Consider the following 16,197-nt stretch of genomic DNA (forward strand, 5'->3'; position numbering starts at 1 on the left):
TCTTGCACAACTTCTCATCCAGTTGCATTCTTAACACTGACTTGGTGAAGCTACATAATGTTAGCTTGTCATAAAGTATGTACTTCATGCATCTTCTGTTTTTCTTGTGGTTCCAGCACCAGGAAGAGCAAATTGAACTTTAAAATGGTATAACAGACTGTGGCCACCACTTGGTTGAGAGGCTCCTACCTAAGAAAAGGGCCACTGAGCTCTGAAAAACATGAAGAACTGTTCTTGGAGGACTGATGAGTAATAACACCACAGTATTCTGGTAGTATAAAAAGTGAACACATCCTTAGCAGAAGTATTTTAAACCACTGACTTTATTAAAATACTTAATACAGTTTGTAGAGGAATGTACTTACATTTTTTGGAAACTCCACTGAAACCAAATTTTAATTATATATTTAACAAATGACGAAACAGTGGATGGAAACATGCTGTACACCAAAGAATAGACAAGTTATGCTTTTTTAAAAAAATTATTATTATTTTCCTGGAACAGACTCTTCTTTGTTTCAGTCTTGAATTTCTAGTAGCAGACAAAGGAAGTTTGCACTTCTCATAGCATGAAACCCAGCTGGTCCAAATGAAATTCCATTTGTTTTCATCAGGTTCTTCGTTCAACCCTTGCTCAGTAGATTCCTCTTCTGAAAAAGCAAAGCAAATTGACCTCTCTAAAATGCTACAGGTCGTAGCGCAAGGATAGTTCTACAACTGAATATGAATGTGGAGCTCTGAACTTCCTCATCACTGCTTTTTCAAAATATCCATTTCAAGAGGAGTGCAAAAAAAGACACAGTCCAAACACAAGGGCCACAGCACATTCACGAGCTTGGCGGAATGCACACGGAGGAGAGCTGCAGCTTGATTCCTGCAGCTCTAACATAAAAGGAAAACCAGAAGCTAGGTCTTGTCGAAATACAAGTCAATGCTGGGAAGGAGAAAGAAGGAGGCAGCTTGGACAAACCTTAAAAGAACGAAATGCAATAACTCATTTAAAAGGCTGCAATCATCTTGTAAGTTAGAACTGCCATAGAACCATGAGGATTGGTGACAAAAAGTTTGTTATGACAGTCTTAATGATGAGTTTAATGGAGAGGGAAATCTTTTTACTACGTGAAGAAATATTTAACTGTGTGTTTCAATGCAAGATGTGCAGAGGATGCATAGGTTTTCACATCAACTTCATAAGGCTCTTCTTAGGAGATAATTTTGCAACCTTGCATAGGTGATATTATATCTTTTCTATAGACAATATGCAGAAACTATGTACAGAGCCTTGATGAACACGTTTTTTCCCCTCAAGTTTTACCACAGTAAAAAAAGATGCTTATGTATCTCCTTCAGTTTTCTGAGACACATGTAGGATCTCCCAGAAAGAGAGATGCTGGGAATGCCATCTGAGCGATGCCATGTGCATTTACACAACGGATTGAAGCAGTGAGAGAAGCCACCACAAAGCATAGCCCTAAAGTTTCCCTATGGAAAAAAAATAAACTGCAGGAGTTAATTTTGCTTCCAAAGATTAAAACTCATTGAATGTATTTTAGCTGTGACACAGCAATGGTCTTTACAGATCAGGCTGCTGGATGAATGGATGACTTGTCCTGACACGCTCAGTGAACTACAGCAACAACCGATCAGATCCCTGTTTGTTAAATTCACAGTAAACTTTAAAATCTGCAATCGTTTGGTTTCAGCTCAGACCAGCTCCTCCATGAGACAACCAGAATGCAGCTTCTCATAGTCAGTGTTATGGATAGCTGCCAGGAGAGCCACCAGGTACCAATAATCGGCTCCTTCATGCCGTATGAAGGGAAGTCAGCCAGCGGCTTCACACAGTGTCACAGGACAGCCAACCCCATCCACACCATGCAGGGTTCATCTTTGCCCTGCGACCATCCCAGCCTGGACACTTGCCCTAAGGCAGGGCTCTCTCCCATGGAACTGCCTTCTCCTTCGTGAAGGAGCTGCCTGGCGTTTCTTTTGCCATAGTGCGCCTGGATCTGAGACATCATTATTAGCACTGGTTATTACTCTTGCATATCACAGCAAAGTGTACTTTTAGTAATATTTACAGTGGTATCACTGTGGAGAACTAAGCCCTGTACTAGAAACGGTCTTGGAACAGAGACCTTAATACTAAAGATTTAATGATTTCCTTATCTACAGAGGAACTTGAAGGCGAAGCTAAAATCAGCCCACTATACATTTGGTGTGTTAGGTTCAAACAGCAAAAAAAAACAAAAACAAAAGAACCAACAAAACACTCAAAACACTTCTTTTCAAAAGGATGCTATTTACAAGAGGGATTCACCTCTTTCATATTTCAACAACAAAAACCCAGCTAATTTTAAAATTAGTGGATTTTAGCCTAAGAAGGCTTAGTTGTCAGCCAACACAGCGCAGAAACAACATTGCTGTTTGCTGTTAAACACAAGTCTCAGAAATGCAGGGAAACTCTGATAAATTATACTACGGGTGACAAACCGCAACCAGTTGAATAACGATAATCATTAAGAAAAAAGCAACACTTTTTCTTTTTTTAAACACAGCTTCTAAAAAGTACAGCATTCCAGTATTTTCGCAGTTCCAGGTTGCTGACATTATAAATTAAAGGTGAAAAGATATCCGTATATAAACAAGACAGCTTTCCCTCGATTCCACTGTACTGTTCTTGTCTATACCTTTGGAAATTTCATCTTCAAATATCAGAAGGTAAGGTTGAACTTCTCAGTTACAAAACAATGTCCATTCATGATGTGGAATTTGGAAAAACAAAACCAAAGAAACCACACCTAGATATTTACAGCAATTCAGGCATTTCTTTTCCCAGCCCTCGCACTTGCACTTCACCTTCTGCAGCAGTGTAAATGCCACCCACTGTGCCCGAGGCCTATGTGATGGTGCGGGGCCTTTTGGGTGGTGGGGGTGGCATCAGTTCCGTGTCGGGGTCGAGGTGGTGCTTCCGCGTCTGTCCCTGAGAAGCTGCCATACACCTGTCGATGAACTCAAATAGTATCTCCTTTGTGACCGGGTTCTGGATGCTATTGCATACAGCTGGGAACAAAGAACATGTTGTGAATTTACTAAACTGATTTGTAACAGTATTCATTGCATTTCAACATTTTGAACCCCTCTGTTCACAATAAACAACATAATTTGGCTTGAGTAGTCAGCCACGTAAACACCGGCTTGCACAAGCCTGCCCTGTCAGGAGTCAGGCTGTGCCCCAGATGGGCATCCATCTCTTTTTAAACAAAAACAGGCATGTGTGTGTGTCTGTGTACATGTGCATATTGCTGCATGCAGCAACTACACAATGGCCAGGAAATGGCCACGGCCCCAAGCTGCTGGAGTTCAACAAGTGTCTGGACAAGGCTCCCAGACGTACTGTCTGGTTTTTGGGTGGTGTTGTATGGAGCCAGGAATTGGACTCAGTGATCCTTATGGATCCTTCTAAGTTAGGATAATCTCTGATTCTATGGGCAGATATCCCAGTGAGGCAAGCAACAAGTGAAGCAGCACCAACAAACGCCTCGTGAGACCTGGCCTTAAAACACCAACCAAATTCTAACATTTTAGAACAAGATTGGCTTAATATTGAATTGGTGATGTTGGAAGGTCTTTTTCAACCCAGATGATTCTGTGAGTATTTTCAATACTTTTTGCATGCAACTTTACATTCCTCTGATTAGTCCTCTCTAGAGACTGAGGAAGTAGTCCAAAAAAAGCAAGTAGAACAAAAAAGCAAGAAATTAAGCAAATACTGTAATTCTCTTGGAAATAGACATAACATTGAGAATATAATGTATGGCATATAAGGACAAGACAGTATGTATGCAACTGCATGGAAAAAAAAAATCTGTTGGCTTTCTCATTACTAAACAACATTAAGACTCCCTGAAATTTACTTCTAACATTGCTTTTTTTTTTTTACAAATAACAATTAGTATATAATTTCCTGACTCTGAATGATTTTTTCCTGCAGAATTTCAGAATCATTCACAGCATTTACAATTAGTAAGACATCATCCTGGAAATATTTTTTATTACGCTTATTTCTGGTGAAACGGCATTTCAGAAGTTTCACAATATGAGACCTCAGCTGTCAAAAAACATTGTGATGGTGGGATGATTTCCATGATTGGAGTGTGGCTACCGATGGCTACAAGCTGTTCAGAAGGGACAGGCGAGGAAGGAGAGGAGTGAGAGTTGCTATCTACATCAGGAAAGGAATAGAATGTGAAGAGCTGTCCTTAAAGAACACACATAAGCTAATTGGAAGCTTATGGGTGCTGGTTAGAGATCAAGGTAGCAAAGGAAGCCTCGTGATTGGTGTCTAGTAAAGGCCACCAGTCAAGTAAAAGCCCATCAATGAGGCCTTCTACCTCCAGCTGCAGGGGGCATTGCAAATGCAGGCACTTGTTCTGCTGGGGGACTTCAACCACCCAGACATCTGCTGGGAAAGTAGCACAGCAAGGTGTAGGCAATCCAAGAGGATCCTGGAATTCATTAAGGATAACTTCCTTAGTCAAGTAATTGAAGGACCCACCAGGGGGGGATTCAATACTGGACCTGTTGCTTGCCAATGCAAGTGAACAGATTGGTTACATCAGGATTGGAGGCTGCCTGTACTGTAGTGACCACGCTATGGCAGAGTTCACGCTCTAGAAGGATATGAGACAGGCAAAGACTAAAATTAGGATGCTACATAAGCTTTCCTTTGCACACAAGAGCTCTCCATCCCCAGGTGTAGCAAGTCAGGAAATGAAGGCAAGAGACCAGCATGGCCAAACCAGGAACAAACTGGTCAAACTGAAGAGCAAGAGGAAAATGCACAGGCAGTGGAAACAGAGACAGGTAGTGTGGGAAGAGTATAAGGAAGCTGCTAGGCTGTGTAGGGATGGGGTCGAGAAAGCCAAGTCCCAGCTTGAACTAAACTTGGCATGGGATGACAAGAAGAACAAGAAAGGCTTCTATGGGTACCTCAAACAGAAAAGGAAAGTCCAGGACACCTTTCCTCCTTAAACTAGAACAGAATTAAGAAATCAAAATTTGAGCCTGAGAATGATTTGAAGTGTATTATTCCACTCACCCATGGCAGTGCTGTAGGCATTTGGGAAGCTTTTGTCTATTCTCTGCCTCATGAAGACCCAGCTGTTGTTCTCAAACTTGCATTCTATGATTTTGTTGTCATACTGTTTCAGATCTTTTGTCACCTGTTTAAAAACAAAAAACAAAACACAATAAAACAACAGTTGGGGATAAACATGTATTTCACTTCTGCCCTTCATTTTTTAGTAACATGCCTCCACCTTACACAGAAAAACTGTAGACTCCACCTCTGTTACGAATAGACTTGGCTACTCAATATTTAAAAACACTCTTCAAATCTGCTGTCAATATACAGCAATTATATTACACTAAAACATCAGCAGCTCTAACAGAGGCAAAAAAAGGTCAGTTCTGGCCCAAATGCAAATAGGTTTCTATGGGAATAAACTGCTTCCATTGTAAGCACTACTGCCAGCTGAAGCGCACAAAATGTATTATCCATGTTTCGTCAGCCTTCTGCATTGAACATTTCAAAGCCAAATGTCAGATTTCAAGATGAGGAAAAGCTTGTGGAAAATCATTCTACTCTTAACTTTACCAAGGGTTTTTCTTTTATCTTCATTTGTATTTAAAAATTAAAATCTTAACCCCAAAATACTGCATGACTTCAAATCACATAGGCTCTGACTATTTTTCAGGCCTCGTTGTATTGATTCTTAGAATTGTCAGTAATCAACACTCTGAGCTCTTTGTCTTTCTATTTGGCAATGCTGTGTGATCTGGAAATGTAGTTTACATGCTCTGGCCTTCCTATTTGTTTTGACTACTTCATCCTATGCATTCTAATCTATGACACAATGCAAAAAATTTCAAGTAACCATGGTAACCAGAGAACCTTATCTAATGCTTTAACAACTTTACCCATATATTTCACTTTGTTCCAAAGAGCCTCTTCGTAAGTATAGAGCTGTATTCAACTGCTAGCTGCACTTAGTTTGCTGGAGTTTACCAATTGAAAGCTCTACAGAGTAACACAACACTTCGGATTCTGCATCTTCACTTAAGTGCAGTGGTTATTTCAATTCATTAGCATAATTCCTCACCTCTGTGACATGGGGATTTACTACTGTTGAGGATGCAGGTTTGAAAAAGACTGACTGTCTGCAGGCAGCTTAATAGCACATACAGTGGAACACCCCATTAACTTGTTTTCCATTAATTTTCAGATAAAGGCAGTTAATTAATGAAAGCATGGACTGAGCATGGACTGAGTCCTCCTACACTGCACAGTACAGGTCTTGTCCTGAATTTGATAAGCAGAACCATAACATTTTGCTTGGCATTTACTCTGAGTGTTTCTGTTCAGCAGTCCTGTACAGAAAGCTCTGGGATTTTACTTGTCAAGTAAAAATCACACTGTAAGACAATTTTGTTAAACATGCTTACAGCTGAGGCCTTTTACATTATAGGACTTGCAGAGCTAGGTTTGCAAATCATGCATTATTCGTTTCTTCATTCCATCGCTTGTAAAGAGCTTTCTTCTAAAACCATTTATTCCTTACGTGAAATTTGCTGATGATCACCTGGATAAAGTTACCCAGTGTCTCAGGTTGCCAGTCTTTATAGCACTCTCTGCACAGCACCTCAGTTCTTCACACCCGTGCTGAAAATCCATGTGCAGTCCAGACGTTTGACTGACACATGCTCACTGGACATACTCCTGTTCCATATTCAGGAAAATACATCATTCTTTTCTAGCACACTCTATATATACACTTGGCTGCACTGTAACTTGGGAAGGTATATTACTTTGAAAATAGCTGCCCCGTGGCAATGGGGACAGTGTGGGGAATGGCCATGCAACTGATTTTCTGCCAAAGCAGGAAAATGTTAGAAGGATCACCTGCCGGGGAGAAAAATACACAAAACTGCAGGCAATGACTTCAACTAAATAACAATCTCTATGGCTTTCTCATGGTTTATCGTTCTTCTAGTGTTTGGATGCTTAGAATAGCAATAAATTAGATGGCAGCTCTATTTGACTGTAGTAATTAAGCAGTATTATTAACTATCTAGATATTTGCTTGGCCACTCATTAGCAATCTAGGAGACAGATCTTTCTACAAAATACGAACACCTGCCAAAGCAGTGACTTGAATATGGTGATCACAGTCTTTAACAATTGCAAGCTGTAGTCATTATTTTACAAAGAAAAAAATACAGCACATACTGATCCCTGTATTTTAAGCATCAGTCTAGAAGTACATATAAGTTTCAGCAAATTCCAGACATTTGATCAAGACTGCAAGTGCTCTGAGCATAGCACATTTTCCAGCATTAAAAATACTTTTCTACTGAATTCAACTGTTGTTGCATCTTAGTAGACTTCTACATATTACTTTTTGTGCACTGGACTAAACAAGCACACAATGATCCTTGTGTCTAAAATTCACACTCTACATCTACTATCACCTGGATGCTACTTTCTGGCATTTTAGCTTTAAAATGGAACTGCCTTGAATTTCCTTCTCTTTGGGAATTCACTCTGAGCTGCTCAGAATGGTGTCTTCTCAGTTCTTCCTTTGCGTAGGCTCAGCTCTTCTTCCTCTTAAGTAATACAGCCTGTAGGAGCAACTAAATAATGCACTATCATTTCTCTTCCTGGAAGGCACTTCCTCCAGCTTCACAGAAACGGGAGAAGCATCTCAGGAAGGATGGCAGTTCTTAGTCAAAATTCTCATCCTCATCAGCAGTGACGTTCTTGATACCACACCCATGCTTCTGCCATATTGTCAATAAAATGCACTTAAATAAGCATCCAGTGATTTCAGGATGGAAATTTCAAGACAGAAACCATAAGGACTCTGTGGAATCTCCCTAGAATACTTATTTCCATCACCTGTTTTCAGACATCCAGTCAGAATCGGAACCCCAGAAGACCAGTGTAGGATAACGAGGCTGATGAAGGTAGGGTGCATCAGGACAGTATTTCTGGTCTGGGCCAAAATGTGTCATGGAACAGACAGTCACCAGCTTACACATGGATTGCCTTTCTCCCCAGAGGAGCAGAATACTTGCTGTTCCTGCTTGCATTTAATCTGGTTATCTGGAACCAGCTTGCTTACCCAACATTAATTACTTGCTAGAAATACAGATTAGCTTCTTCTTAGATGGTGATTCACTACCCCACTGCTAGATTTTCAGCTGTGATAGGAAAAAGTGAGCAAGAGCTGCAACTCCTCTTTATCAGCAGCTCTGCAAGTTAGCCTAGATACAGCACAGACCATCCTTCAGCTATCTGCCACTCCCTGCCAAGAAAGGTTTCCCACTGCCACCATCATTTGTGCTGTTCAAGTATGAAAAATTTTGTTTTTTTTCCCCTACTCTCCCTCCATTCCTTATTTTCAGAAAAAAATCAAAATATATTTAAAAAATGAAATGTCTAACATACTAAATCACCTCACTGAGCAGACTAACCAAACCATTTTGAGATGAATCACAGCATCATTTTTATACGCAGCCACATTTTATATTAACTTAGGGCAAGATGTGAAAAAAACAATATATCCAGCTGAAAAAGAGGAAAAAATCATTTCTAGTGAATACATCAAACTCTAGTCCTGTAAAAATGGCAGCATTTGTTATGATGTTACCAATAGCCGAGGTTTTCCTGTGCATCTCCACACTGCACTTGTTGATCAGATTGAGCCATAATTTAACCTGTTGAGCCAGTCTTTCTTTTAATTAACACGTGCATTTTCTTTTAAAACTGCACTCATACATCTGCTTCTATTTAACATCTTTATTAATGATCTTGATGAAGTAATTGAGTGCACTCAAGTTTGCAGAGGACACCAAGTTGGGTGGGAGTGTTGATCTGCCTGAGGGGGGAAAGGCACTACAGAGGGACCTGGACAGACTGGATTGATGGGTCAAGGGTAACTGTATGAGCTCCAATAGGGCCAAGCATCCAGTCCTGCCTTTTGGTCACAACAACCCCAGGAAGCCCTACAGGGGAGGAGTGGCTGGAAAGCTGCCTGGTGGAAAGGGACCTTGATGTACTGATGGACAGTCGGCTGATTATGAGCCAGCAGTGTGCCCAGGTGGCCAAGGTCAATGGCATCTTGGCTTGTATCAGGAATGGTGTGGTGAGCAGGACTAGGGAAGTCATCCTGCCCCTGTACTCAGCACTGGTGAGGCCCCACCTCAAGTACAGTGTTCAGTTTTGGGCACCTCAATACAGAAGGGACATGCAGGTGCAAAGAAGGGCAATAAGGCTTGGAGAATATGCCCTGTCAGGAGAGACTGAAGGAACTGTTTAGGGGCTGTTTAGTTTGGGGGAACGGAGGCTGAGGGGAGACCTTATTGCTCTCTTCCAAAATCTGGAAGGTGCTTACAGCGAGAGTGGGGTTGGTCTCCTCTCACTGGTGACAGAATGAGGGGAAATGGCCTCAAGTTGCACCAAGGTAAGTTTAGTATATCAGGAAAAACTTCTTTACAGAAAAGAGTAGGCTGACCAGGGAGGTGGTTGAGTCACCATGCTTGGATGTGTTCAGAAACCATTTGGATGTGGTGTCAGGGACATGATTTAGCGGAGGGTTGTGGTTAGACTTGATGATCTTGAAGGTCTTTTCCAACCTGAGCAATTCTATCATTCTATGCTCAGTTTCATCATCCTTACTTCCTAAGGAGCATAAACTTCCTGGGCAAGCTGCTACATTACATAAGGGTTATCAATGAGAGTCTGAGACAGTTAATATTACAAAAACTGTATTAACAATGGATAATCTTTACAAATTCATATACTTTCCTCATATTCGAGTTCTTTTGAAAGAAAAAAAAATCAGTTTCTAGATAAATGGAAACTTGACTGAAAGAAGACTTGTTTCTATATATGTTTTTTATGAAGCAATTGAAATGATTTCATCTCAGTAAATTGTCCACTTAAAAGATAGTGATGTTTGTAAGCAAAATGTGAACATATTCTATTTCCAATCTTTTCTCTTTCTAAATGCCTTTTTGTTGCACTTTCCCCTCTATTACCAAACATTTATAGAAAGAAAATTGTTCTTTGATGCACCTATTCCTATTGCTTATACCACATGCAAAATTATCAGCCTGTTTGTGAGATCCCAGAAGAAAAGATCATAACAGCACACACAGAAAATGTTAACTTTCATGAGAGAATAAGTGAGAAAAAGCAATTGAAATACTAAGAAATTAAAAAGAACTTTATTTCTAAACAGAAAATTAAATAAGGAATTAGAACATACAAGCAAGATAGATCCTACATGTATTCTATTGAATCTGCTTTTTCTTTCTTTTTCTTTTTTTTTCTTTTTTTTTTCTGAAAAGCTACATGTGCAATGGAGGCAATCTTTTTCAATTATGCCCAAATATACCATCTGTCTGTTTCAAAAGAAGTTCAGAGTTGCCAAATAAGGTCCGGAGAGTAATTCTTCCTTCCTGATAACTAACTTTTCTCTATTAGGATCCATTCTCAGAGCTGAGGCCAACAAACAAGCCAAAGAAGCACATCCTAAAAAAAAATGGTTGGCCTCATGTACACAAGGGAGAAGCTCCTGGGTTGCTTCCCATCCCGGCCTTCTGCTGCAGGACAATTGGAGCCCACCCTTCTCTATGAAGCCATTCTGCAAATGCTACACCACATTTTTCTAACTGTCCAAGAACATGAGATTCACAAGCTTCACTGTCCTCAAGGTATTGGGATACATCCAGCCAGAGATTACAGTTTAGGAAATAAAACCTTGATAGCAGAATAGCATGTCTGAAATCCCGCCTTCTGCTTTACTCTCAAGAGCTTAACTGCCTGGTGTAGTATTGCAGACATTGTTTCTAAACTTGTCAAGCAATGTGGAATGACCTAAAACAACAGAATTAACCAGATCATGGTTCCTGTGATTCCATAGCAGTGGGGGCATCATCTGAAGGCGACGAAGAAGCAATGACAACACTCAGTGAAGGAAAGGAACAATTACATGGGCACTCCATGAAATGAAGAGAGCTCTTGACGTCTTGAAGAAACAGGATGAGACAGAATGAGAGAGAGAAGCAACAGTAACAAAATGAAGAGCTTCTGACCATGTAACTAAAAGCCAAACCCAAAATGAGGCATTTTTGAAAGCTGAAGACTGGAAGTTGCTCCTTCGGAGCTACTTCCTAATGCTTGGACAGCTTGTTCAGATGCTTCTAAAGAACTTTTTTCCCCTTTCATGTGAAGTTTCTCACGTTCTCCACAGTTAAATTAAGCATTCTCTAAGAATTATAAAACTACAAGAGATGGTAACAAAGTGCCTGTTCATACCATTAATGTACACAACAATATTAGCACTGTCAACTGGCAGAAATTCATCAGTTAAGTAAACTGCCTCATTTTTGTTCATGCCAGACTTCATCACATAATTTAATATCCATTTCTTAATATGATTCAAGAGATTATTTTATCAAAACCATAGATGCGTCAAAAGTAGAACAACAGCACTGGTAACTCAATTCTTTTGCTAAATTAAAAGGACACACAATCAGTATATTTAAGTAATGTGCTACCCAACAAATAGTTATCAGCTTGGGTAAACACAATGCAGGTGATATATTTATTCAATATTAAAGAAGTCTTCAAAGCGTAACTAGACTGTTTCTTGTGTACATAGGGAATGGAAACGCTCCAGTTTTGAGATCTCATTCCTGGAAAGAAACATTAAGAAATATAAAAAATTTAATGTTTTTGTTCACACCGCATTAAATCACACCGCCAACATCAAGTGCTGGAAAATCAAGAAATACACCAAAGAGAAAATTCATTCAAAAATCACAGGAGCGTGGCTTTGCTGAGTTGTAGAATTTATTTCTTATTGGCTTCCAATGTCTGGTACTCAGTTTATGATTTACTCCTTTCTCTTAACATATAAGAGATTATTTGGGAAAACATGTAATTCCAAACACAGATGCCATTATCTGCCACATATAATGGGTTGGAGCCTGGGTTTTCCTGGCAACTGATTGATGGAAACATCAGGAATAAGAAAACTTCCTCTTATCAGAGATATTACAAGCTTAATGATTTCTGTGCCAGCTGGTAATAGATTTCTTAATGTATCCTGGAAGGTCTCCTGCACACTTGACCCTCTAACACCATCTGAATTATCTGTAAGACATCAATGAGCTTTGTTTGGGACTCTCAGAGAAATATGGATACTACAACAAAGCAGACCCTCCTTGTAGCTGCTAAGACCATGATGTGGGAGTACATCTGTACAAACGTTTTGCTTCTCAACATACTTCAAGATGTGGACCTTTTTCTATACTTTCCATTTAACTCAATGGGAAAACCTGGTCAGCCATAGCAAACCTATAAACTATCTGCAGCTTCAGGCATTATAACTCAGGCATCTCACAGAGCTGCTGACCTTCCTCCACCTAAGTCCTGAGGGAACTTTAAAGCTTTCAGAAATCTATTTTCTTTTAATTATTGCCATGAATGGGAAGCAGTGATCCGAGTGTCCGCAGGTGCTGAAGAGTTAAATGAAATAAAGTAATAAATAGTAGCTTCCCAGATAAACAGCCAATAGCCCTTGCTCCAGCACCCTCATCAGCAGAGGTTTCTGCATTAAAGAAAAATAGATGTCTCTGTATGTCTTCTGTAGAAACTGAGAAGAATTCTGTTCTAAAGACTCATGAACTTGGCATATCTGTGATGAGTCCATAATTATGGAAGTTAATAAAGCAGCAAGTGGAAGCCTGCACTGACGGAAGAGGAAAACCTCTAGGGGACTGGGGAACTGCGGTGAACACCCAGGCACTGTGAAAGCAGTAATGCAGCTCTCAAGGAAAACCTCAATGTGAACATACTCACAGAGGATGCACACTTTCTGCAAACAGAACCTCACCTGCTCTGCAGCTCATGAATTTGGAGAAAGAGGTAAAAAGAACGCTCCACCACAAGCACTTGGAAGAACTTCATGGAGGCCAGAGACAGCCAGCTTGGATATTGTGTACCAGGAATAATAATAATAAACCATCAACTCATCATCAATACTGAAACTATGGGACATTTGCCTAAGTATCTAAGAAAAACAGGCAATTGCACACAAATAGGTAGAAAATACCCCAGCAAACCACAGAATTGTTGAGCATGTTCACAGAAAAAAAAAAAACAAAAACAAAAAAACCAAGAACAAAAAACAAAAAACATTGAAAGATGAGGAATTCTCTCGATGTTTCTGAAAAAAGCTATCCCCACAAGGATGGTAAGAGGAGAAGACACAGTTGGCTAAACCAGCACGTTTATGTGCGAGTTGACTGAAAAGCTGAAATTGTCATGCAGCAATGATTCCAGAAGGAAATACTTCACCCACAGCCTGGAATATTTTGAGGACTGTATTCCTGCTTGATGTGAGCTAATTTGTGAACACCAGCCTTAGCCTTGATTTGTGTTTTACACACACAAACTGATTTTGCAAAAAGGAGACAGCTCCAAGCAAAGAGCTCTGCATGCTAAGAAACGAAGATCCAGACACGACTTACGCACCGATCATAAAGAATATACTTTGAAAACAACACTTACCTCATTCATAAATTATTAATTTCATAATGCTTACTATTCTCAGCTTGCAAATGGGGAAACTGAGAGATGGTTTGCAGTCACACACCAGGGAAAGCATTTACCCCCCATTTGGTTCTCTAAACCTTATTGTAATTATCCCTCAGGTACTTACAGTCATGCTACCAAGAAATCCTGCAACATAAGGGCAGCTGAGATTGCTTTAATAATTTATTATTAAAAAACCCATAAAACATCTTCCAGAGGCAAAGCTATGCTTTCATTGTTGTACAGTCTTTGGAACATTATTTCTGTACTTCAGAATAAGACAGAGAACTGAGGTGACAGTGTCAGTCTGAAGAAGTTTATTCTGACATTTTTCTCTTTTGCATGTCAGACTCTAATCACAGCTCTCTTAGCAAATGTTTGTGTTTATCATACCTAGATTCTACAGCATTCTTTCTTGTATGACTGTTTTTCATCTTTTCTCGGTATGCAAGCTGTTAACTACTGCAGGAGCTGATTTTTATCTCATTCTATCTGCGCATGTCCCTCTACAAGTTGCTCCATGGCTTGCTGCTGTACCCCCTGTGGATGGGATTGCACAGAGAAGCCCCACAGTTGTGCTATCAGAAGCTTCCAATCAGCCTGTGCCATCGGCAGAAAAACTACTTTTCTGAGTCAGATAGCATCTTTTGCTATTCATTTGCACCCAGGCTCTACAAACTTACCTTTATAAGTTATGTACCTCTGAGCAGTTTCATAAGTCTCAATGAACTCATGCCGGCATTATCAGGATCTGGCCCTAGACCTAGTTCTAGTCATTGCTTATCTGGGTTCTGAAACATTCTTAGAAATGGTATTTCTTCTGCTTTTTCTGAAAAAATGCCAAATGATATCAGAATAAACCAAAAGAAATTGAAACTAGAATCCAAGGTAGCAAGTAATTGCAAGTGAGTCTTTCAAATCCACTTGTAATAACATGGAGCTTTCAAAAGACAGCCATTGTGAACCACATGCTTTTCTTCCATTTAGCTCCCAAACATCCAGTTTCATATGCTTAAAGATTTTTTTTCCCCTCCATAAACCGAAATTCACCACTGAGAATAATTGTGTTAACACTGCAAGGAAATCTGTTTGCTTTGTTAAATTGAGCCTCAAAAGCACCAATTGAGCATACATTTGTGATTGTCAAAAAATGTCTATTCTTACATCCATTCCAAGAGTTTACTTTATTACGGCTTATTATAAATGTACTGTCTAAAATGCAGCAGCATGACTGTTCAATTTCCAGGCCATAATTTTATGATAATCATATGTAATATATTCATGTGTCTATCCACAGCCTAACAAAGCCCAAACTGGTTTGCTAGCAGATCTGCTTTCCTCATGTTTCAAATTTCTTGGCTTCAGAACATTAGTGAATAATAAGATAAAAAAAGATACAACTGAAACTTTAATTTATATTCTCACTACAGTAGTCACGTGCAGAAACATACAACACTGAATTGGGCATACTGACATTATCAGATGCTGACATCTAAGTGATATGTAAATTATTAAAGATAGTATCTTGAAAGCATTATTAGAAAGGTGGGGGGAAGGGTGCAAGATTATAAATTTATAAATGTTTTCAACATCTAGAAATCTTATTAATAGTTGAAAATATTGAGATGGTACAGAAAGAATGGAGAATGTGTCCATGACCTAAGACCAGAGCTAAGTAAACTTACTTTTAATCTCCCATATTTAATGTGCTGTAGTTTTGCCCAGGAAATATTTACAAAAACTAGTCAATCTTTTTATTCCATGTTTCTAATAGTTCACAGATATGGTACTGGAACATACGGAGGCTTAAGAGTCTTGCAAAAATTCAGACAATCCCCATCCACTTCACTAGTCTGAACAGCTTGTCATCAACCAAGTCTCCTAAGAACCAGAGGGTCAAGCCAAAGAGTACAGCTCAGTCTTGCTCATTGGAGCTTTAATACTGTTCATGTAATACAGAGCATCTGCAAGAGTGCCAGATCTTGAGATCAGTCTCTCACAGATGAAGTACACTTCATTACATACTTTCTGAGAAGAAAGTTCTCAGTTTCTGTATGTGTCTGAAAGAAAGCATGAACTTTGTATTTTCAATTATAGGATGACAAAAACAGTCAAGCTAAAGCCATTTTTTTAAATCGTGCCAATGTGTGGGGGTAGGCTTACCCCAATCACCGAGCATGGAGTTTGCCAACTCAACTTTCATTTTTGTAGCTAATGACACAAGGGCAAATTCCAGATGACTGCTAGAACCACTTAAGTGAGGGAGCTGATAAATGCCTTAATGAAACACTGCGATAATAAAAACCAAAAAGCAAAAAAGAGTCAAACAGTAACAATAGAAATATCTATTAGCAGTACTATAGAATCCAAATAATAAAGCAAAGATTTGGTGGGAGAAAAAAAGCCGTGAAAGGGATTTTTCACTGTGTTTTTCATCTGAGATTTCAATTAGAAGGAAAATAAGCTTTTAGCTTTGTTCATTACTGCATCACAACATAAACAGATGAATGGCTGCAGACTTAATGCAG

The 16,197-nt window shown here is 39.5% G+C and overlaps 1 protein-coding gene across 1 annotated transcript in view; it reads right to left on the minus strand.

Moving 5' to 3' along the window:
• Positions 1-305: 305 nt before the first annotated feature.
• RNGTT (RNA guanylyltransferase and 5'-phosphatase) overlaps positions 306-16,197 on the minus strand; it is a 191,722-nt gene continuing 175,830 nt past the window's right edge. The window contains exons 15-16 of the mRNA XM_042894031.1: positions 5,102-5,225; positions 306-3,063 (exon numbers count right to left, since the gene is read on the minus strand). Of these exons, the coding sequence (XP_042749965.1) occupies positions 2,900-3,063; positions 5,102-5,225 (288 nt within the window). The 3' untranslated portion in view covers positions 306-2,899. The remainder of the gene's footprint in view (positions 3,064-5,101; positions 5,226-16,197) is intronic.

The sequence above is a fragment of the Lagopus leucura genome, unplaced genomic scaffold (genome assembly GCF_019238085.1).
Source record: "Lagopus leucura isolate 7727_CA_CO unplaced genomic scaffold, USGS_WTPT01 Super-Scaffold_73, whole genome shotgun sequence".
NCBI classification, from domain to species: domain Eukaryota; kingdom Metazoa; phylum Chordata; class Aves; order Galliformes; family Phasianidae; genus Lagopus; species Lagopus leucura.